Here is a 21,132-nt window from a genome sequence, read left to right as displayed (position 1 = left end):
ACCATCCAGTTCCGCTACCATACTAAGACATGGACTAGAATGTTGCTGAGGACAACAGGAAGAAAGGTTTTCCCCACTTCCTGTCCAGAACAGGACCCCTGTGACACTATCCTCTTTGTCTGTCTTATCTGTCCTGACTCAGACAACACGACTTCTCAGACACACCTACCTGGCTGATAATTGCCCTGTGTGTGTATTTAGTGTGTGCGGTGTTGACTATTATGGTCTGGTTTATTTCCCAACCATAGGCTCAACAAAGCGCAGATAGAAGCATGTTTATAAATCATGTTTCCAAAGCGTGTTCCCAGACTACGTTCCCGGAGCGTGTTCTTTGAACGTGTGAACACATGCAGGCCTCTCGCCCCCACCCCCCCCCCCCCCCACCCCCTGGCAGCGCTTGTCCGGGCCGGGCCACGTTGCCGTGGTTACAGGGATAGGCCGGCGTCTGTTGACTGCGCGCCACACCCCCGCCGTCAGGTGTGTCGCCCGTAACAGCTCAGCCGCCGTCCTCAGCCTGTCTGGATGGAAGCTTCTCTCTCACCTGAACACGTAGATCCAGGCGGCACGGTTTCCACAGAGGCGAGACCTCCGTAGGGTAGGACCAGACAGACACGCCGAAGCCCAGAGAGGTAAAACCACCACAGGTTTCATGTTCTCTACCGGAAGTCACATGCCATGCATGGCTCCCAGCAGTTGGTTGTGTCACTGCAATGTTGTGGTTTTTAATGTCCGAAAATACAGTAAGTCATTTCCTTAAGCTGTTAGAAATTGTTGAACCTTTGTAGATGACAGGAATTTGATTCTGAAGACATATATGGCTGTGTTGTTGCTGTTGTTAAGCTTTGTGTACGGAAGGTTCAAGACCACAGGAGTGTCTGGAACCTGTGTCTTCTCAGGGGAGAACATTGACACCTGAAGGCCACAAGGGGGCAGCAGAGATAGCATCTGTGATTGTAAATAATGTTCTTCAGATCAGACAGGAAAAGTACAACAACAGCGACAACCAAAGCGTCCCCATGGAGACCGGCGGAAAGGCCGAGCACGAGGAGGACACTTCCAGGTTAGAGGTCAATCCCCATAGCAACGTACCAGATCGTAAAAGTTCCACTGACGTCAGATCAACTGAAATAACTCAAAACAAAGACTGTATTATGATCAGTTCATAACACCATCTGTAGTCTTGTGACATACCCTCTGATGACCAATGATACTTTTTCTCTCTACCGATCCATACCTGCTCAGTACTGCTTCCAGTGCATCAGATGGAGACCTGTCAGATGAGCCCTCGGAGAGGAGCGGCAGGGCAGAAGGGGAGAAGCCAGGTAGCGACACACACTCTGGCCGCCTGACCTCCAGACCCCCTGACATCTGCTCATATTTGTCTATTGAAAACATATTTGTATCTCAATTAAAGATTTGATGGCATAACAAACCAATGAAATGTCAGCGTTACAAGGGAAAACGTAAACAGTCTGTATCGGTAAATAAACAAATTAGACAAACTGTCCGGTTTAATCCACGCTAGCCTTGATCTAAGGTCAAATAAATACAAATAAATATTAAATAATACAGAGGAAAGGTAAATATTGATGATGTCATGGTATGAAGCCCAGATGAACACTGATGATGTCATCTTAGCCCCTCCCAATAGCCTTGCACTGGGGTCAGAACCCAGGAAGCGTCGCTTGATGGCCCCGGCTCTCAGCCTATCACTGGGCAGGAGTGAGTCCGTCGTCTCGGAGGAATTCCTGTCTGCTGCCATCTCACCTTCCATCGACGAGGAAGACCTAGGGTTGGACCTCGACCTGGACGCCATGGAAACGCCCTCGGACAGCGAGTCCCTCCACTTCCCCTCCCATGATCTGGACCTGGAGGGTAAGGAGGGGGGTGGGGAGGGGTCAGAGGTCAGTCTGGATAAATGCCAGACTCCGTCCCCAACCTCTTTTTCTCATGGACATTTGATCAAACATGTACCATCATCATCAACTCCTCTTCCTCTCCTTCTCCACCTCTTCTTCTTTCCTCCTCTTCTCCTCTCCTCTTCCTCTCCTCCTCCTGTCCTCCTCTTCCTGCTCCTAATCTCCCGCTCCTCCACCTCTCCCTCTCCTTCACCTCTCCCCCTCAACCTCTCCTCCTCCCCTCCAGAAGACTTCCACAGGCTGGGCGTGGCAACGGGTCGTCCCAGGGGGCGTTCGCCGGTGGCGGGGCCGGAGGCCTCTGAGGAGGGGTCCCTGGAGCAGGACCAGACTGACAGCCAGGGCACCAGGTGGCGCTGTTTCACCACGGGGGAGCCTCCTCAGAAGAACCGGGTCAACATGAGCGTTCTGGAGCCCTACCTGAGGGTGCTATCCCATGGAGGTCAGCACTGGGTCCTAGTGCCCTACAGTTTCACAGCAGGGCTGGGTCTGGCCTATACTGTTGGCCCTGGGGCGGCAGGGGTGATTAGTGTGTGTTTCTTTGTATTTGTCTTTCTAGCTGTGTATTTTTTTGTGTGTGTTGTGGCTGGTCTAGATCAGAATACACAACAAACCTTCACTCTCCAGAACCAGGAGTGTTCTGTCCACCTCTCAAATGTTCCTCTGGGTCTCTCCCTCCAGGTTACCATGAAGATGGGCCAGATGACATCATCGTCTTCTCCTCTTGCTATCTCCCTGACAACAGCACAGAGAACTACCAGTATGTCATGGATAACCTCTTCAGGTACGCCTCGCTCTCTTTCTCGCTCTCGGTTTCTCTCACTACTTCTATTTCTGTTTTGCTCTCTCTTTTACTACCTTTATCTCTCGTTATCTCTATCCTCACACACACACACACACACACAACCACTAATAGTATATTAATGGTTAACAGACTAGTTTCCAGATATAAATGTACAGTCGTGGCCATATGTTTTGGCAATGACAAATGTTGTGTTTTGCAAAGTTTGCTGGTTCAGTATTTGAGGAAAATGTTTTCACGTTTCTATAGAATACTGGAATACAATAAGGAACGTTTCATAATTTTTAAAGCTTTTTGGGGGCGAAAATGTTCAATATATGCAAATAGCTTCTTTTACAGCTGTCAATCTGCTCTTAAAATCCAATCAGAATGATAGAGTGATTTCACCTGGCTAGAACTAGTTCACACTTTCCACTGTGCTGATGATATGACTTACTGAAATTATGTCAACAGTCATTTTATGCCAAGGCCCAGCAGGCTTTGCAAACACAAAATGTATGTCGCTACCAATACTTTTGGCCACGGCTGTAATCAAAATATCAGATTTTTATCCCAGTGTTCTGGGTATAGAGATGTACATGGTTCTAATCTCCGTGGGTCCAATTATGTGATAAAAATGGTTTGACAACACATTCAGCAATAACATATTAAATTAAAGTTACATTAACTACCGTGTTACTACATAGCAGCACTTTATTTTTGCTATTTGGGGGATTTTGGGCTAAATTGGTGTATTGTTGTGTGGTTACATGACATCTAACGGTTGCAGGTACGTGATTGGCACGTTGGAGCTCATGGTGTCTCAGGATTACGTCATCGTCTACCTGTGTGCTCTGACCCAGAGGAACAAGCTGCCCGCCATTGGCTGGCTCAGAGAATGCTACACCGCTATCGACCGCAGGTAGGATCTCATTGGACGGCTGAGGGACAAGGTAGGCTGTGATTGGTTGGCTGTATTCATTGAGAGGAGGCTTGATGTGACTGGCATTGGGTCAGAGACAAGGACATATGCTCTGATTGGCTGACGCAAGGTTTGCTTAGTTGTCTAAACAACTTCCTGTCTGTTGTCTGAGAGGCCCCTGGAGGATGGGGAGAGTGAACCCTTACTCAGCGTTTTGTATTGAGGTCACACAGGCGGTTAGGGAAGAAGAAGCTCCTTAAAAGGAGGAGCCTCTGAAAGACTGACTGACCGTGTGTGTGTGTGGAGCATGTGTGTATCTGTGGAGTGTAGGTATGTCTCTGTGTGGGTGTATGTGGTGTCTGTGTGTGGGGTGTGTGAGTGTGGAGTGTATGTATGTAGTGTGTATATGTCGGTGTGTGTAGTGTGTCTGTAGTGTGTGCGTGTGTATATGTCAGTGTGTGTAGTGTGTCTGTAGTCTGTGTGTGTGTAGTGTGTTTGTGCTGCTACTCAGCATGTCTTGGATGTTCTCAGGCTCAGGAAGAACTTGAAAGCTCTCTATGTGGTACATCCCACCTGGTACATCAAGGCCCTCATCACCATCATCAAACCCTTCCTCAGGTCTGGACCACCACTATCACCATCCTCATCATCATCACCATCATCATTATCATGCATCTGTATTATTCTGTCAGTCGGCTCATACATCTCTTCTTCTCTCCTCAACCCTCGTCATCTCCTTCCCTCCTCTCCTCCTCGCCCCCCTCCTCCCCTCCCCTCCTCTCTCATCTCCTCTCCTCCTCCCTCCCCTCCTCCCTCCCCTCCTCCCTCCCCTCTCCTCCTCCCTCCCCTCCTCCCTCCCCTCTCCGCCTCCCTCCCCTCCTCCCCTCTCCCCTCTCATCTCAGCTCTAAGTTCAGCAGGAAGCTCCAGTTCATCTCCAGTCTGGAGGATCTCTCCCAGCACGTCCCCACAGAGGGGCTGCAGATCCCAGACGGTGTCCGACAGTGAGCATCCCTCCTTCCCTCCCCCCTCCTTCCCTCCTCCTCCTCCTCCCTTCCTCTGTCTCTCTTTTTGTACCTAGATTAACCCTAACCGCTAAGACCCAACCCTAACCTAGACTAACTCTGTCTAGGGTTAGTCCAAACCCCAACCCTAAACCATGACCCTGACCCAAGACTCAACCACTAACCTGTGACCCTAAAATTAGTGTCTAACCTTAACCCCTGAACCCTAAACCCTGAACCCTAAACCCTGAACAGGCTGTGCTCTCTGCTCTTCTCTCAGGTTTGATAAAAGCATGAGCAGGTGATGCTGGACACCCGTACAATTAGGAGCAGTCACACAAAATGGTAGATGGAATCGCCCACTTCTGACAGCCAATCAGATGGCAGGACACATGGCCAACAACCAGTATCATAAGTCTAATGTCTACAGGGGCTGGCCCCTCCTACTTTCAGCTCGTACTGAGAAGACACCCTAACCCTTCAAACATTCATTATATAAGTTCCAATATGGCTGTTGTTACCATGGCAATAGGCTGGCAGACTAAACAGGTTCCTACCTGAGGGTCCTCTTGTTCCTACCCGGTAAGAGTCTTATAAGAGATGTGGAAACAGCCCATATAGTCTGTTTGGTTCAGGAGCACTTTTTCCTAGCAGTTCTGTCGTTGTTGCGTCATGTTCTATCTTTTACATCTTCTGATATCTGTTATCTTCAGACTGAATGTGAAAGACAGTTCTTAGTTTGGGCAACCAACAACAACAACAAAAATATTTGGTACTGTCTCTTTTTTACGGTCTCTCCATCACAGTCTTTCTTTTAATCAGTCTGTCTTTTACGGTGTCTGTAATATTCACCTGAGGAGGGAGCGGCATTTCAGTTCCTTGTAAAGGTGTCTTGCAAACAGAGATAACTTATCTCAATGTGATTAAGCTGTATAAAAAATAAATGTTTAATAAACTGTCCACACTTTGTAGTCTAACACTGTTTTATGAAAGTCACCCTCTGTAAACATTACATAACTTACGAATCCAAGAGATATGTTGGTTTCTTACAAATGTATCTGGTTGTTCCAACTTCCACATTAGCGTACACTATTTTTGTTCTTCTTCAACAAATACGCTGTCGTTTGTATACTTTAGTATTGAAAGTGTGTGTCGTCTGAAGAGGGTGGAGGGCGGTGGGCATAAAGGAAAAGAACGAGTCTTATCTTCCTTCTCACGGCCGTCTTTATCGTCCTTGTGTTTATGTCTCGGACAACAAACAACTGGAAATAAAAGCCCTGCCTCTTAGATGAAGTGGCCTATGAATAGCGACATGTTCCTTGGTAAGCGGTTACAGTTTATGAATAAATGCCTTTGTTTGGTCCTGTACTGTACGTCAAAGGCTGTAGCTGGTGCTTGGTTGCCACACACACACACACACACACACACACACACACACACACACACACAGGTTGTTTTTCCAGAGTACGTTTGAAAATGGATTCTTGTTGTTGTGAGGTGCTCTGGTAGGAATGAGGAGCGGCTGTTTGGCTCCTCACCCTGCTCTTCATAAAGAGAGGGCAGCGAGGGGGGGGGGAGAGAGGTATGGATGAAGGGGGAGTGGGTGAGAGGGGGATGGAGCGAGAGGGGGAGAAGACAGAGGCTAGAGGGAGAGAACGAGGGATAGAGGGATGGGGAGAGAGGAAAAGAGACAGAGAGGGAGAGAGCAAAGAGAGGAGAGGGAGAAAAGGAGAGAGAGAGAGAGAGAGAGAGAGAGAGAGAGAGAGGGAGGGGGTTCAACCTCCCAGGCGTACAGGAAAGGGACCCTGACAGAGAAAGGAAGTGAGGTAGCAGTGAGGAAACTCAATAAACAGGAAGAGAGAACAGAGGCTGAAGTGTGAGGCTGGAACCTGCACTGTTGATCCAGGACCAACACACACAGTCCTTTACGGTTATTGGACTTGGCATGTAATGCAGTTCTGTGTTGAGTTTGGTCACTTAAAACTTTGTGTTGTGAGACTGCAGAGGTGAGCTAAGTGTTGCTGCTGTGGCCTGTACTCTGCCAGCCACCAGACAGCCACCAGCCAGCCAACAAAGCAGTAAAGAAGCTAGCCAGTCAGTCAGGAGACCAGACTCAGGTTGTGCATGAACGTATGAAGCTAGGTTTGGTTATAAATCAAGGTTGTGTATTAACCTGGAGAGGGCTGTATGGTTATGTATGAAGGTTGTGTATGAAGGTTGTGTTTTAACCTGCTTGGTGCTGGCAGAGGCTGACAGAACCTGTGATCTTGTTCCAGAGCTGATGTTATCTCCCAGCAGCCCTGGCTGTAATCAAGCAGCACAATGGGCCTCAGATTTCCTTCATGAAGCCCTCGGAGGTTTCACTGCCCTCTGCCAAGGACAGACCCTGGTTGTGTGTGTGTGTGGTGCTGGACCATGCCCAGTGGTTTATATAGGAACAGAGTCCATTGTTAATGAGGAAGTGGAGTGTTTTGGAAGGTTTAATTTCCTCTAAAAGCAGAGAGAGATAGAGCACCTTTGTATTAGTAAGGATCTGAGAAAAACACCTTCAATATTTCTATGCACAGCATGCGTTTGTTTCAGTGATGAGCTTCAAGTAAACCGCATCAAACCAGATGAAAAGAAGTCAGACAAACACACACATACATAAAACATGACTTGTATTTTCAGAAGCAGGTCAAAAGACTCAACGCAGTCTTTGACAGTTCAGACCCTCCCTCCTCAACTCTGGGAGCTGAGGAAACAGACTTCCTGGTTGCAGGACTGTGACATATAGTTGCCATAACAACACCAGCAAGATGGAGAGACAGATAGCCTAGTCCCCTTAGCGTGTCCGTTAAGATTAGGAACATCCCTGGACTAGACTAAGACAAGGAATGTGGCAACACAACCGAGCTTCGTGTCTAGACTTGGAAAGAGCTGAAACCTGGGAAGTCTTCTGTCAAGGAAAAAATGTACACAAAATATAAACAACATATAAAACAAAAATGATAATTCCTACTGTTCGGTCAAGTCAAATAACTGTTCACTGAAAGTGAAAAATAAAAACATAAAAACAAATACACTCAAAAAATACAAAGCCGGCATTTGTTGTGAACTTGCAGAAAAGCGTCTAAATCTAATACTAAAGAGGGATCAAGATCTAACAGATGGTCCAATCAGAGACCAGAAGGCCAGGGGCCATGAAACACAGTCACCCTCCCATGTACTACATCTGGCTGTCCCTCCCAACCCGACTGGTCCGCTGGGTTCACTAGAGGAATCACAACAACCCGGGTTCGAGCCCCAACCCCCTGCCGACGGACTCTCCGGAAGCTGTGTTTCTCAAACCCTGCTGTTTTTTTACAGTAGGTTGTCATAGAGACGGCTGGTCTCTGTGACCTGTCCAAGGGGGTCACGTCTCCAGGGTCATGTGACTCAGACAGGAAGAGCTCCAATGGCCTGTAGAGCTGTAGCTCAGGGAGGGGGAGGGATATTACAGATGTTTGTTAAGAATGATCCTATGTGATCAAAACGGAAGGTTGATAATCGAGAACTGCTATCCAGGGCAGGCGTGTGTGCGTCTAATTGAGGCTCATCATGTTTACGCATGTATGAGAGAGAGTGACAGAGAGACACACACGGCCAACACATGTCTACCACCCAGGTCTCCTCTAAACCTACTGTTACTCAATGGATTCTAGGCGGAGCAGAGCGTGATGCCATATCCTGTCCCTGCGTTGAGCAACACACACACGCACACCCACCAACACACACACACACGTCCAACAGCATCAGTCTATCAATCTGCCATGTAGCACAACACTGATGTGTCCCATGCTGCGAGAGAGAGGCAGTGTGAACAGTCTGGACGTCTTCTGGATGGTTCCGCTGGATAAGGTAGGACGGCACCATGTAGTCTGGAGGGAAGAACACAATCTTGTGATACAGAGTCCATGGGCAGAACAGGATGCTGGGATATAGAGTCCAAGGGGAAGAACAGGATGCTGGGATATAAGAGTCCATGGGCAGAACAGGATGCTGGGATATAGAGTCCAAGGGGAAGAACAGGATGCTGGGATGAGGCTGAAGGTTTGAGCCTGGGACTGGGAATGAGGCTAGGGCTGGAGCTTTGAGGCTAGGAGTGGGGATGAGGCTGGAACTGGGGGTGAGGCTAGTGCTGAGGATGGGAAAGGGGATGAGACTTGTTCTAGAGGTTTGAGTGTGAATGAGGCTCGGACAGGAATGGTCCTAAGTGCTCTGTGCAGGAGGGGGGGGGGGGGGGGGACAGGCTTGCTTAATGCTTGACCAAGGGTCAAGGGTCAGGGGTCAGAGAAAAAGGGTCAGGGGTCATCAGGTGAGTCTCAGGTTGGGCTGTGCTCCTGAAACAACAGGAAATAATGTCAGACAGGAAAGTTACTGAACAAGATGTTTAACAAGAAAATCAGCCTTCTTCGTCAACCGAACGAGGAGGATGGAGGCGTGGAGAGACTGAGAAAGCGTCTCAGACTGCCTTGTCAACACTCAGAGGAAGTGAGAAAAGATCCCAAGACTGCAAAACCACGTATCTCCCCTGAACACCCAGCCGCCTTCAGAAACAAACAAAGTAACTTCCCAGTTGGAGTCAACTGACTCATCTGACTGGTCTCCATGGCGTTTGCGGCCAGACGCTGGTCAGAACCCAGGCCTCATCCTGACGCCAGGTAAACACTGGGAAGCACCCCTCACATGACAGGAAATGGGCTTCTACATTCTATATGAATCTGTTCTGAGTTCCTTTTGTTATGAATGCTGTGTGAGTGTGTGTGTGTGTGTGTTCTCACCAGCTATAAGAGCGTGTGTGTCCTACCAGCTACAAGGGTGTGTGTGTGTGTGTTTTCTCACCAGCTATAAGAGGCTGTTCCTGCCGTTGATGCTAGGTCCTTTAGACCTCATCTGTTCCTGGACTGGTCCTGACTGGAAAAACAGGAAACACACACGTTACATGACCACAACCTGCTCAAACTCCCTGGAAACTCTCTCTGGACTGAGTCAGACAGAACCAGGCCAGACCAGGAAAGGCCAGGCCTGGCCAGTGAAGCTACAGTGACAACATGCTATAACCAGGGTGATGGTCTGTGGACTATGTAGATCTATCTAGCCCCGGTCCCTCCTCCAGGTCACCCCTCCTGTCTGTCTGGGGTGTGTGTCGCCAGGGCTCTGGGAGGGGGGGGCGGGGGGGGTGACAGGAAGAATGACCACAGTCACTTCCTGTGCTGGGTGACAGAGGGGATCCTCTGCCAGCATCAATGACACACACACACAGAGAGGGTCTTTCATGCATTTGTCAAGGCCAGCAGCCGGGTCTGTGTGTCAGCCTGCATCCTCCTCTCAGAGAGCGAGAGACAAAGAGGAGAGAGAGAGGACGTTCGTGACAGTGCTTCCCTTCCTAAGTGACATGGCTCTGTCCTCCACCATATGACCTGGTAGGAAGGTAGGACAAGGTAGAAGACAAGTTCCTGGAGTGAAGGATGTGTCCTTAACGGACAGATGTTATTGCTGGGAGGGGGTATGGAAGTGTGTGTGTGTGTGTATGTGTGCGCATGCGGGCTGGTACAGACTGGGCCTTGTTCCCCAGTGGGCCTGCAGGTGGCTGGATGGAGGGGGGAGAGGGAGAGGGGGAAGGGGATACTGAATACTAATGATTACCCTGACTCACTGAGTTTAGGGAACAGTCAGGTTCTCATTACAGCACGTCGTCCTCAAATCTCCATCACTGACAGAGTGTGAGGGGGAGTGAGGGAACGTGAGGAAGAGTGAGGCAGTGTGCGAGGGGTGAGTGTGTGCGAGGATGTGTGTGGGGATGTGAGGGGGTGTGAGGATGTGGGTGTGTGTGTGTGTGTGTGTGGGGGGGGGGGGTGTGAGGGAGAGTGTGAGGGTACATACAGGGGGCAGTCCTTCGGCCATCTCCCCAGAGCCAATGTGTGTAAGGTGCATGAAGTTGGTGGGCTCTCCGATCATGGTGCGGTCAATCTTCCTCCTCTTCCTCTTCTGGAAACACAGCAAACATTGAGGGTCAGAGGTCACGAGGTCAACTTGCTTTAACTGTGAAGGCACCTATTAAGACATACATGAGGAAAACACCTGGCATACCAGCTTGTTTAAGGTTGTTGTTTTTAGTAAGGTGTGACTGACATATCCTGTATGCTGCTGGAGGACAAGGAAGGGGTGGGGTTTTTGTGTGTGTGTGCGCACGTGTGTGTGTGTGCACGCACGTGGGTGTGTGTGTGTGTGCATGTTCAAGCAAGAGAACATGGGCGTCTTTCTGCCATGAGGTCATGAGCTACTGAGGATGTGTTGATGCATGTCCACATACTCTCTGACTAACACACACACAGATTTCAACATAGTCATATATAAACCCATATCACTGCTGCATGACACATTGTTTCTCTACACTCTAAAGTTGATTTGTAGCTAAGACCAAAACACGGTTCTATCTGAGGAACTTCCAGACCGGGTCCTCAGAAACACATTAAGCTGAGCTGGAAGGAGAACCAGAGAAGTGTTCTGGAAGCGGGCCCGGAGTTCCAGCTCATCTTGGCCACCATTGGAGAAAAACCATTCTGTTTCCAGAAGCTGCTGTACTTTCCCTACTCCAGTACTCCAGTATGGGCCAGGGAGAACACAACATTAGAGATAACTTCTTAAAGAAACAAAATGCAGTCTTACTTCATCCTATGCCAGCTTGCCAAGAAAAAGATACTTTAAAACATGTTCTAAACTGTCTCCGGTGTTCGTCCAACATGCGTAGAACCCAACTCTAGCCTACCTTTATATCAAACAGTAGAACATGCAAACCCGCATTTTGCTTTGATTTAAAACATTAGAATATGCTGACAACTATTCTGCTTTGATGTAAAACATGTTAACAACTATCAAGCCTTGATAAAACATTAGAACACGTGAACAACCCTAGCCTTCCCTGATAAAACAATTATATCCTGCCCAGCTAAAACGTACAACCCAAATGCTAACAATGGCATAACGTTTTGATATAAAACATTAAAACATACCAAGATGCTAGTAACTCTAGTCTTACTAATATAACGGGTATAAAGCATGCTAACATGCTGATAGCATCCTGCCCAACTGGGCGTCACCCACAGTGATGGTATGCCAGCAATGCATGACATCAGTCACAGCTTAACAACTCAACACTGCCCAGAACCCAACACTAACCCCACCCAGAACCTACCCCTGCCCAGAACCTAACCCTGCCCAGAACCTACCCCTGCCCAGAACCTAACCCTGCCCAGAACCTAACCCTGCCCAGAACCTACCCCTGCCCAGAACCTACCCCTGCCCAGAACCTACCCCTGCCCAGAACCTAACCCTGCCCAGAACCTAACCCTGCCCAGAACCTAACCCTGCCCATAACCTACCCCTGCCCAGAACCTAACCCTGCCCAGAACCTAACCCTGCCCAGAACCTAACCCTGCCCAGAACCTAACCCTGCCCAGAACCTGGGCAGGGCGGCCCTGAAGAAGCTGAGGCTCTGGGACATCTGCTGGCTGAGTGATGGGAGGTCATCTAAGTGTGTGTGTGCTCGCGCTGCCTTCCACACAGGGGGGGAAGGGGGGGAAACCTCTCTCGGAGCAACTTCTTCTCATTAATGATGCCATTAATGAGAGTTGCCTTATGTTAAGGAATGACATGCAGACCCTCTGTACTAGTGTGTGTGTGTGTGTTTGAGTGTAGGGTGCTCATGAGAACGTTCTGGCAGGAACCCTGTACTGTTCTTTATTAGCTAGAACCTCGTTATGAAGTCTTTAGGAACACTCGTAAAAACGCTCCAGATGGAGAAGAAACTCTTCCCACCAACTCACCCTGATCCAGCCCAGGACCACCAGTTCTTCCCTAGCCCCAACCCTAGCTTCAGTCATGTTCTACTCTCGCCTGCTTTTCTGTCTCTGTGTGTGTATGAATGTATGCATTAGAACATGTGTACGTTATTAGAAGCGGCGTCTCTGTGTATTGTTGCTGCCCACAATAGAACAAACACAGACCCTAAAAATAAAGGAGGGGAAGAAGGGAGGGAGGGGGTTCCTTGGGGCCTAGAGCCAGCACACTTCCTCCCTCCCTCCGTCTCCCTCTCCTGTGCTGTGAGGTTGTGTTGGGGTGGGGTCTGTCATTGTTGACTAGAGGGGAACAGACACAGGCCCCAGTTACGCAACGCCTCGATCCCTGCCACACCATGACCCCTGAACCAGGAAGAGGCTTGGCTCAAGAAAAGAGAGAGCGAGAGAGAATGCGTGTTCATCTGTGTGTGTGTGTGTGTGTCTTACCGGAGGAGGCTTGGCCACCACACAGCAGCCCATCTTGTGCCAGAAGTGGCTCATCCCCGGCCCAGACCCGTCCAGCCCCCTGCTCTCTGTCACCGCCCTGCAGGACCCCCTCTGTCCCTGCACCCTGGGCTGGTCCTGGGGCATCCAGCTACGCCTGCCGTGCAGCCTTCGTCCTCCTTCCCCCGGGCCCTGTCCCTCACAGTCTGGTCCAGGGAGTTCTCAGTCCAGATCCAGTCTCAGGGAAGAGGTTCTGATGGCAGTCTCTGGCACACACACACACACACAAACCAGTTAGTCAGGTGATCCGAACAGCCATGGATGTCCCGACGGAAGAGTTTTGTTTGAGCGTTCTGCATGTTTGCATGTTTGTATCATATAAGATGGACAACTGAGGCAGCGTTTGCCGAGATGATAATCCTTAATGAAACTAGCTGAACAAGGCTGTGTGTGTGTGTGTGTGTGTGTTCCTGCTATGGAGGACTTTGCTCTTGCAGGGTTTACTAAGGTATCTCTGCCTGCCTGGCTACACCACTGGGGGCTTCTTAGGCAGAGATTACAGAACTGTAAAGTATTCTAGAACCATTAGAAACCTTACCGAACTGTATGGAGTTCTACAACCGTTAGGAACCTTACAGAGCTGCGAAGGGTTCTAGAACCATTAAAAACCTTGCAGAACTGTGGAGACTGAGAAGCCAGTGAGGCTGGCCGAGGGATTCTCTGCTCACCAGACAGACCAGCCTCATGACCCATCTCCCCATGACTGCAACCACAGACAAGGAAACAAGGAGCGGGGAGGAGGAGAAGAGGAGAGGGGAAGAGGGGGGAGGCGCGGGACACACAAGAGGGCAGCTTAAATGCTTGTCCCGTGAGGTAAGGATTAACGGAAACTCCCACTCTTAACGGGACGCTCATCATCCAGTATAAATAAACTAGGCTCCCTGGAGAAGCTGGCCAGACCGGGTCAGTCCACTTTAGGGGAGCCCCCTCCTGACCCTCCACCCACAACTGTGGACCAGGATGGTACGGTCCAACTGTCTGGGAAGGCCAGAGTTTGACTCTGTCCCTGATGACGTCACAAATTACAGAGGGGTAGAAAGAGTGAGTCAGTGTGCCGGCCACTCTGGATCAGGTCTGTGAGACAGAGGTTCTCCAGATGAACTTTGTATAACACACACAGACAGACCCTGTACTCTCTGAACTCATGATCAGCCAGTGATCAGCTGTTATCAGACTTCGGTGAGGGCAGGGGGGCAAGGTGAGAACAGACTACAATGGCAGCTCTGTCATCTCACAATCTTCTGCTTCAGCTCATGTGTGTGTCATATATGATGTTGCACACACACGCACACACACAGCCTTCCAGTGAGCAGGCTTTGAAAGCTAAATTACCTCAGTCTCGTATAGTTAACAGCTCCCGAGTCCCCTCACACATTAGCATGAGGCTATGTATCTAAACAAGACACTTTACCTGACCAAGAGGAAGTTTGTCTTTTTGAGAGATGCACCATTTTAGCACAAACTTGAATGGTTTTGTAGTCCACACAAACTTAAAATGGTGCTAGTAGTCCACACCTGCAGGTTAGCACTATGATTCAAGCCCACAAGCTATACTCTGCAGCTAAGCTAATACAAGCACCAACACAAGTGTTAAACCCTGAATTTTACATTGTGTTCTCCCTGTTGTTCATCCATATAAGGCATTGTTCAGAGCTTTTTGACATCCAAAACACCATGAGTCATGGTCAAGATCTGTGTTGCCCAGCCCTGTTCCTGGAGAGCTAGCAGGCATCCATGTAGACTTCTCTTCAACCTTAATCTAGCACACCTTTCTCATAATGAGCTGGTTGATAAGCATGAATCATGTTAGATACAACTGGGGTTGGAGTGTAAACCTACAGGAGGGTATCTCTCCAGGAGCAGGGTTGGAGTATAAACCTACAGGGGGTATCTCTCCAGGAACAGGGTTGGAATGGGCTATTTGACTGGGGAGGAGGAGGGTTCACAATGGGCCCTTTAATGCAAGGTCTCTAGGTGGGAATGCTCCTACTGGTTAACGGCACCTTTAAAATCATGGCGGGTGTTAGAGTAACACCAACCACTTGAAAAACAGGGGCAGGAGCAGGACAGGACAAGGATCGGGCAAGACTGCATGGGGAAAGTTTAGGATTCTCATAAATAATGAAAACAATGAATTTGTGTGTGTGTGTGATGGTGATATGCAGGCCTTACAGCAGACCTCAGACCTGTAGGGCCTGTAGAAAGAGAGAGCCAAATGTGCATAGCTGTCTAAACATGAGTGGTTACAAAGGGGAAGCACAGCATTGAGACATGCAGATTCACGTACAGACACCCCAATGCAATCATTATGACTCAATGCTGCTGACTTTTCCTTTTGGTCTATTGTGTGTATGTGTGCGTGTTTATAGACAGTAACCTAGGGACTTCCAGAAAAGCAGGAGGTAATATCCCTTCGCGTGACCCTCCTACGACCTGTTAAGGAGACCATGTCTTCATGAAGACTCCCCACATGTGTGGTGTACAGTATAGCAACCATAACTAGACCCGATGGTGGGAAAACCAACACTAGTTATAGCTCTCTCAGAGCCAAATGGAGACACACACACACACACACAACACAATTACTAACCCTAACTAAAAACGGATCTTCCTGACATAGACCAGACCACAATGATGACTATCCTGCTGGAGCCGCGGGGCTTCCTTTCAGAGGCTTTGAACCCCGCAATATGTAACTGTCGCGTCATACATGGACTATGTAATTTGGCACAGAACAGTTTGTGACAGTATCTGAAAACACAAATTGTTCTAGAATAGAGAGGTTCCACTATATATGCACACGTTTTCTTCTCTGAATGTAGCTCTGTCGTATAAGGCAACAACATTTGAAATGGGTTTAAAAGTGTGCAAATCAGAAGTAGGAGCCTATGTTGTATACATATATAGGCCTATTTTACAACTGTGTTTGCTATGTGGTCAGATAGCGGTAGCCTAGTGCTTTAGATCGGACCCCATCGGACACAATGGAGTCAAATACTTACCAATACCCCTCAAGGCAAATGAGAATAGTATCACTCATGACCGCATTGTATGGATCTCCTTAGAGAGCAAACTTAATTCAAACATGTCACTAGTAGGATCCTCAGACAATTCCTGAGTCATGAAACGTAGCCCACTTTCTAGGGTAGCTTAAATTAAGTGAGCAAACTGATGTTGGAAATACCGGAGAAATAATAATGAACTTCTGAGACTTGTTGTAGCATATGAAACTAAATCAGTAGTAGGGGTTTCCAGGGAATACAACTGGTAATTAACACTAACCATGCGCTTTGCCTGTCTGATAACTGCCGACCATCTCATTCAATTAATCTCATATTTGAAACTTTGTAGCAAACCTCGATGAAGAGAGGAATTGGCGGCTAACTCACCTCCGGTTTAGTAAAGAGTCCAAACTACTTTTATAGAACAGCAGTGAAAGTATCCGTTTGACATCTAAACTCCTCCAAAGTCCGCCGCACTAAAGCTGTTTAACGCCGTGTTTGAGGTGTGGTTCTATTTTCTGTCTTACAATGAGGAAATTGTTGGCTTTTACAGCGCTCAGACCTCGAGAAACTTTCTCACCCGTAAAAGTCAAACAGCACCCCTTATGGGCTAAGATGCACTCCGAGTCTTGCAATTACAATAATATAAGTATATGTTTCTACCGCCATCTCCTGGAGTTATATTATATATATTTGCTGCCTGTTGTTGGTGTTTCATAATAAACGGTTGTGCTGGATTGAAATGTTGAAACAAAACTACTTTAAATGGGTTTAAAAGGTTTAAATAGCAGTTGAATAACAGTTGGCATGAATGAATATGAATAACAGTTCATATTTGTTTTTTTAGTTATATGAGAGTAAAAAACAACAAACATATGTATTAATTATTTCATTCATAATTAATTAATAATTGCTTAAAGGCCTATTCTGATAGAGATTTACGCTGTTGTGGTTTACTACAGAGTAACTGATTCACACCCATTATATAATCAAAGACCGGTCTGTGCGCTTGCTTGCGTGTGTATTTGTGTAAACGTGTATGCGTGTGTGTGTGTGTGTGTGTGTGTGTGTGTGTGTGTGTGTGTGTGTGTGTGTGTGTGTGTGTGTGTGTGTGTGTGTGTGTGGGAGTGGCTGCCCCTCACTGAAACAAGCCGGCTGGTGAGCGAGCCAGTTCCCACCGTCTACGGCACGAGCACAACTAAAGACGTCTTTGTCACCCCAAGGCGATTGAAGAAACGAGATTTTTTTAACAGTCTTTTAACTGCCTCCGATTAAGGTAAATCTATTTCTATATGTTTTAGATGCATGGCCACCATTTTCAGCGTGCGTGTATGTCAGATTTGCCCATGTTGATGATGCACAATGCACCTGCACCTCATCTAGCGATATGAAATGCAACAACGGTCGATTCGTTTTTAGTCTTGAAATCAATATTTTAGCCAGGTTTAACGTAAATGGCTGCATGTTCTTCTCTGTGTTGATCTAATTGTATTCAGGTTCTATCTCCAAACAAACACTAAAGGATAGGCTATAGCGTGTATTTGAAACAGGTTTTCAGCTTTGCCTGACGTAACACCAGTTACTACAGTAACCAATCATCAACAGCTCTGTATTAATGATAATCATGCGATAAAATAAGTGCGTTTCATGTCGTTGTCCGGTGACAATTCCTGTCACATTTTGTCAGATATATTTAGGGCCGTGTGACCCAGTTGCTCAAACGAGTCGCCATCGACTGCGCAGATGTCATGCTGCAGAAGCAGGTTAACAGGAATTGAATCTATATTTACGGGATTGAACGGAAGGGCATATGGGTCCTAATATAAAACTCATGGTCATCTCTGGAAGCCCAGGGGCGTCGACCTCACGCGCTCCATCCTCACAACCCGTTTTAATGCATACGTCATCCCGGTGGATTGTCTGTTTTGTGAGGGCGTGGTAGGGCCCGATGGATAAGGCTTCATGAGAATAATCAACCATTACAGATTTATGCTTAAACCTAGATGTTTTAAGATTCAATCTACCATGTCCGCAAATGTCACTGATAAAATGTGGCTTTATATAGAATCATGATGCGGACACGATGGGAAACCATGAATCATGAGTGTTTCAAGTTATGTGCAGATAAAGCGATTGTATAACAGTAAGCTAGTAAACCCAATTTTGTGTGGGCTAATGTAGGCTAATACTCTTTGTGACATATAGCTTATAAAGGGCTGTACACATGTCATTTGATTTGAAGCTGTCAATAAAAAGTATTTGATCCTTGTTGAGGTTCATTAGAAGAGCATGTGAAGAGATTTAGACAGGATTGAGATCAAACATGGTCGGAGCTTTCTCAGAATTTTCCTGATGTAAATAAGAACTCCTGTAAATAGAATGTCCAGGCCGCCGCCTATAAATAAGAAGAAAACAAGCCTTAAATATCTTGACTTGACAAGGTGCCTATTGCTGTCCCCAACTGTCACACTCCACTCAAAACATGCCCTTTCATATAACCCATTTCATAACAGGAGAATCAAACCCAGCTGAAATAAAGTTCCAGAACTCTGCCCAGTGTTTCATGATTCTGTTTGGAATGCTGGGTAGTTCTTTGTGAAAATGGCTCTATAGCCTAAGGAAGCTTGTTCCTGGTTTGTTCTACTTAACCCTGTGTAGAGCAAGGACTCATTCCTCCCTGCAGATGTTTTTTTTTATCAGTATCACTACTATGGAGATAAGATACGAGCCGACACTGCACGGCTTATCCACAGCTAAGGCTACGTTCACACTGCAAGCCTTCATGCTTAATTCCGATATATTTATCAGATTCGATTTTTTGGCGGTCTGTTTACATTGTCATTTTAAATGTGACCAATATCAGATCCGTGTGAACTGGTTGCGGTCCTGAACCGCCCCGCATGCGCAATAGAACAACAACAAATTCCTCATATGTAGGACGCTCTCACACCTGTTAAACATGGAGGTCAGTGAAGTTTTCAAGCATTCTTTTTCATAAAGTCATGTTCTGTGGAACCCAGCGAATGTGTGAGCAGGTAATACGGAGGACGAGAAGAACCACATTTTAAGACTAAAAATCTAAGACCTCACTGCATAGCCGCGGGAACATATTTTATCAGGCGGTTGCTGGGGGCGGGCTAATTTCATTATTAGTCATTGGAGACTATTACACATTAGTTATGTGTCCTATGTTTGGACTCTGTCATGTCCTTTTAGGACCAATGAATTTGAACTTAACATAGATTATCCCATAGACTGAGCAAAGCATAGAAAAGCATGGTCCTTGGGTGCCTATAACTGGTTCTTGTGCTTCTTGTGTGAACTCCCACTTGTGTGAACTCCCAGGTGGTAGACTGCCAGGGTAAAGTAATGGGCTGTGTCATTCAGATGGGTTCGTCCCAGCTGGAGCCCACTTTAGTAGTGCAGGCCGATAAAGAAAGGGATTTACAAGGACAAAGGGCTCCAGGTTGCATTAACATTAGCATACAATAAGCACTTTCTGTCTCTTTTGGAATGTGAATAAATAATTGTTGGGGAGCAATCGATACTCGATGACCAATCGATATCTTTAATGTTGTCATATTAATTAACGCTGATCCCATTCTAACTCAACGAAACTCTTTCATTCAGATACCAACATGCTGCAGAAATCCAACAGCCAATACGATTCCTTCCTGTACTGGAGGCAGCCAATCCCAGCCCTCGACATGTCCGAGCTGGAGGACCTGGGCCTGAAGGACAGCAAGCCAGCCAATAGCAACCAAGCTGGGAAGAAGAAGAAGGAGAAAAAGTCCTCCAAGATGGCCAATCAGAGGAAACAGAAAGAGGAGGAGGAGCTCCCAGAGTACACCACCTTCAACTACTGGAGAGAGCCCATCGCTAGCATCGACACTCTGGACTTTAACCTACTACTGTGATGTTCTATCTCTCATCCCTACATTTCCATCCTCTCTCCCTCCCTCCCATCACTGGCCTTGTCTACATAAACCATGCCTTCGGTCAAGTCCCTGGTCCACCTTTGATTCAGTACTGGCTCTGTATGTGTACTGTAGACGTAGAATAGCGCTAACGCTAAGAGGGGTATGGTAAGCTGACTGGCTGACACTGTGATTGACAGCAGACTCTCTCCTCTATCTAGGTGTAGCTTGCAGTATGCATTCAGGACATCATTCTCCAGTCAAAGATATGACACATGATTCTGTGGTGTAAATTACCTCTGTTGAGTCCGGTCCGTAAACGCACACCTGTATCACTATAGAAACGCATATGTAACATTCTTCACGTGTGGAACACACAGTGCACTAGAAGCCTGTTCTGGTCCACTGGGCACATAGTGGGAACAGATACTAGTCCCTTGTAATGAGCTGTACAGATCACCTGGGCTCTATTGTGAAGAGAGAGACATACATGACACCTACTAGACATTTTACACATAGAAGCCCATTAGTAGTGTAGCTCTGTGATTAGAGCCTGCAGTCAAGGGGTCGCAAGTTCAAATCACCCCTTGTCGGTCGCCTTGGGGAAAAGTGTCTGCTAAATGAAAACACTACATTTGTTCTTACATTGAGGCACCATACCTCAACTATGTTTTCTATTACAACAGCCCTTGTTTAAACCTGCTTGTCAGGCCCCAGTGCCAAAAGTAGTCAGTAGTTTAGTCTAGAGTAAAACTAAGCATCTCCACAGAATGGGTTAAATATTTTGAAAGTCGTGTTTTATTTACATAGTTGCCTTTTCGCCCATGAACGTCTCTCGCACGTGTTTATTTAGGCCTACTTATTTAGGATGCTGCTTTCAGTCTGCGCTGAGCAGGACTCAACGGAGTGCAATGACTGATAGGAAATGTCGTGAAATCATTCATATGGCGTACTGGTCAGCCTTTTATATGTTGCCCTTGTCGTCTGCAGATGTCAGAGGTTAAGTTTGAATGTTGAGGAAAGGTATTATTTATGAAAGCCAAGGAAGTTTGGATGGTTCTACTTTGTGCTGTGTGCACATGGTTTGCTAAGTACAGCGGCGAATAAATCTTGAATAATTTCATGTTTAACATTTTGAGCATTCAACTCCCAGAAGTGATCTTCTATTGAAATAAAACATTAACAATACCAGATACATTTTCCCGTGTTGTTTCATTCGGCTCAAGTCC

General features: G+C 47.2%; 3 protein-coding genes across 6 annotated transcripts; 2 read left to right on the top strand and 1 right to left on the bottom strand.

Annotated features, from left to right (window-relative positions):
• The first annotated feature begins 473 nt into the window (after positions 1 to 473).
• LOC134040627 (bcl-2/adenovirus E1B 19 kDa-interacting protein 2-like protein) lies at positions 474 to 5,588 on the top strand. 2 transcript variants are annotated; one of them, XM_062486614.1, is made up of 10 exons: positions 474 to 629; positions 972 to 1,060; positions 1,243 to 1,322; positions 1,639 to 1,875; positions 2,146 to 2,358; positions 2,598 to 2,700; positions 3,488 to 3,619; positions 4,151 to 4,237; positions 4,523 to 4,621; positions 4,902 to 5,588. In XM_062486614.1, the coding sequence occupies exons 2-10, from the start codon at positions 1,017 to 1,019 to the stop codon at positions 4,924 to 4,926; spliced, it is 1,020 nt and encodes a 339-aa protein (XP_062342598.1). In that variant the 5' UTR covers positions 474 to 629; positions 972 to 1,016; the 3' UTR covers positions 4,927 to 5,588. The 2 variants fall into 2 exon arrangements, with proteins under 2 accessions (XP_062342598.1, XP_062342599.1); XM_062486615.1 differs by lacking the exons at positions 474 to 629; positions 972 to 1,060 and having other exon boundaries at positions 1,652 to 1,875.
• Positions 5,589 to 7,264: 1,676 nt separating this feature from the next.
• On the bottom strand, positions 7,265 to 16,550 carry LOC134040628 (CDC42 small effector protein 1-like). 3 transcript variants are annotated; one of them, XM_062486617.1, is made up of 5 exons: positions 16,374 to 16,549; positions 12,928 to 13,190; positions 10,526 to 10,630; positions 9,485 to 9,556; positions 7,265 to 8,974 (listed from the first exon to the last, which is right to left on the bottom strand). In XM_062486617.1, the coding sequence occupies exons 2-4, from the start codon at positions 13,069 to 13,071 to the stop codon at positions 9,488 to 9,490; spliced, it is 318 nt and encodes a 105-aa protein (XP_062342601.1). In that variant the 5' UTR covers positions 13,072 to 13,190; positions 16,374 to 16,549; the 3' UTR covers positions 7,265 to 8,974; positions 9,485 to 9,487. The 3 variants fall into 3 exon arrangements, 2 of the variants coding, with proteins under 2 accessions (XP_062342601.1, XP_062342600.1); XM_062486616.1 differs by having other exon boundaries at positions 7,265 to 8,982; positions 16,374 to 16,548; XR_009932898.1 differs by lacking the exon at positions 7,265 to 8,974 and adding an exon at positions 8,997 to 9,393 and having other exon boundaries at positions 9,427 to 9,556; positions 16,374 to 16,550.
• Positions 16,551 to 17,103: 553 nt separating this feature from the next.
• Positions 17,104 to 21,096, top strand: mllt11 (MLLT11 transcription factor 7 cofactor). Its single transcript, XM_062486689.1, has 2 exons — positions 17,104 to 17,262; positions 19,617 to 21,096. Exon 2 carries the CDS (start codon positions 19,625 to 19,627, stop codon positions 19,901 to 19,903), a length of 279 nt encoding a protein of 92 aa, XP_062342673.1. The 5' UTR covers positions 17,104 to 17,262; positions 19,617 to 19,624; the 3' UTR covers positions 19,904 to 21,096.
• The last annotated feature ends 36 nt before the right edge of the window (positions 21,097 to 21,132 follow it).

Source organism: Osmerus eperlanus, chromosome 20, assembly GCF_963692335.1.
Source record: "Osmerus eperlanus chromosome 20, fOsmEpe2.1, whole genome shotgun sequence".
Classification (NCBI taxonomy): Eukaryota; Metazoa; Chordata; class Actinopteri; order Osmeriformes; family Osmeridae; genus Osmerus; species Osmerus eperlanus.
The sequence above is the reverse complement of the archived record's forward strand: the minus strand, read 5'-3'. Positions and strand labels throughout refer to the sequence as shown.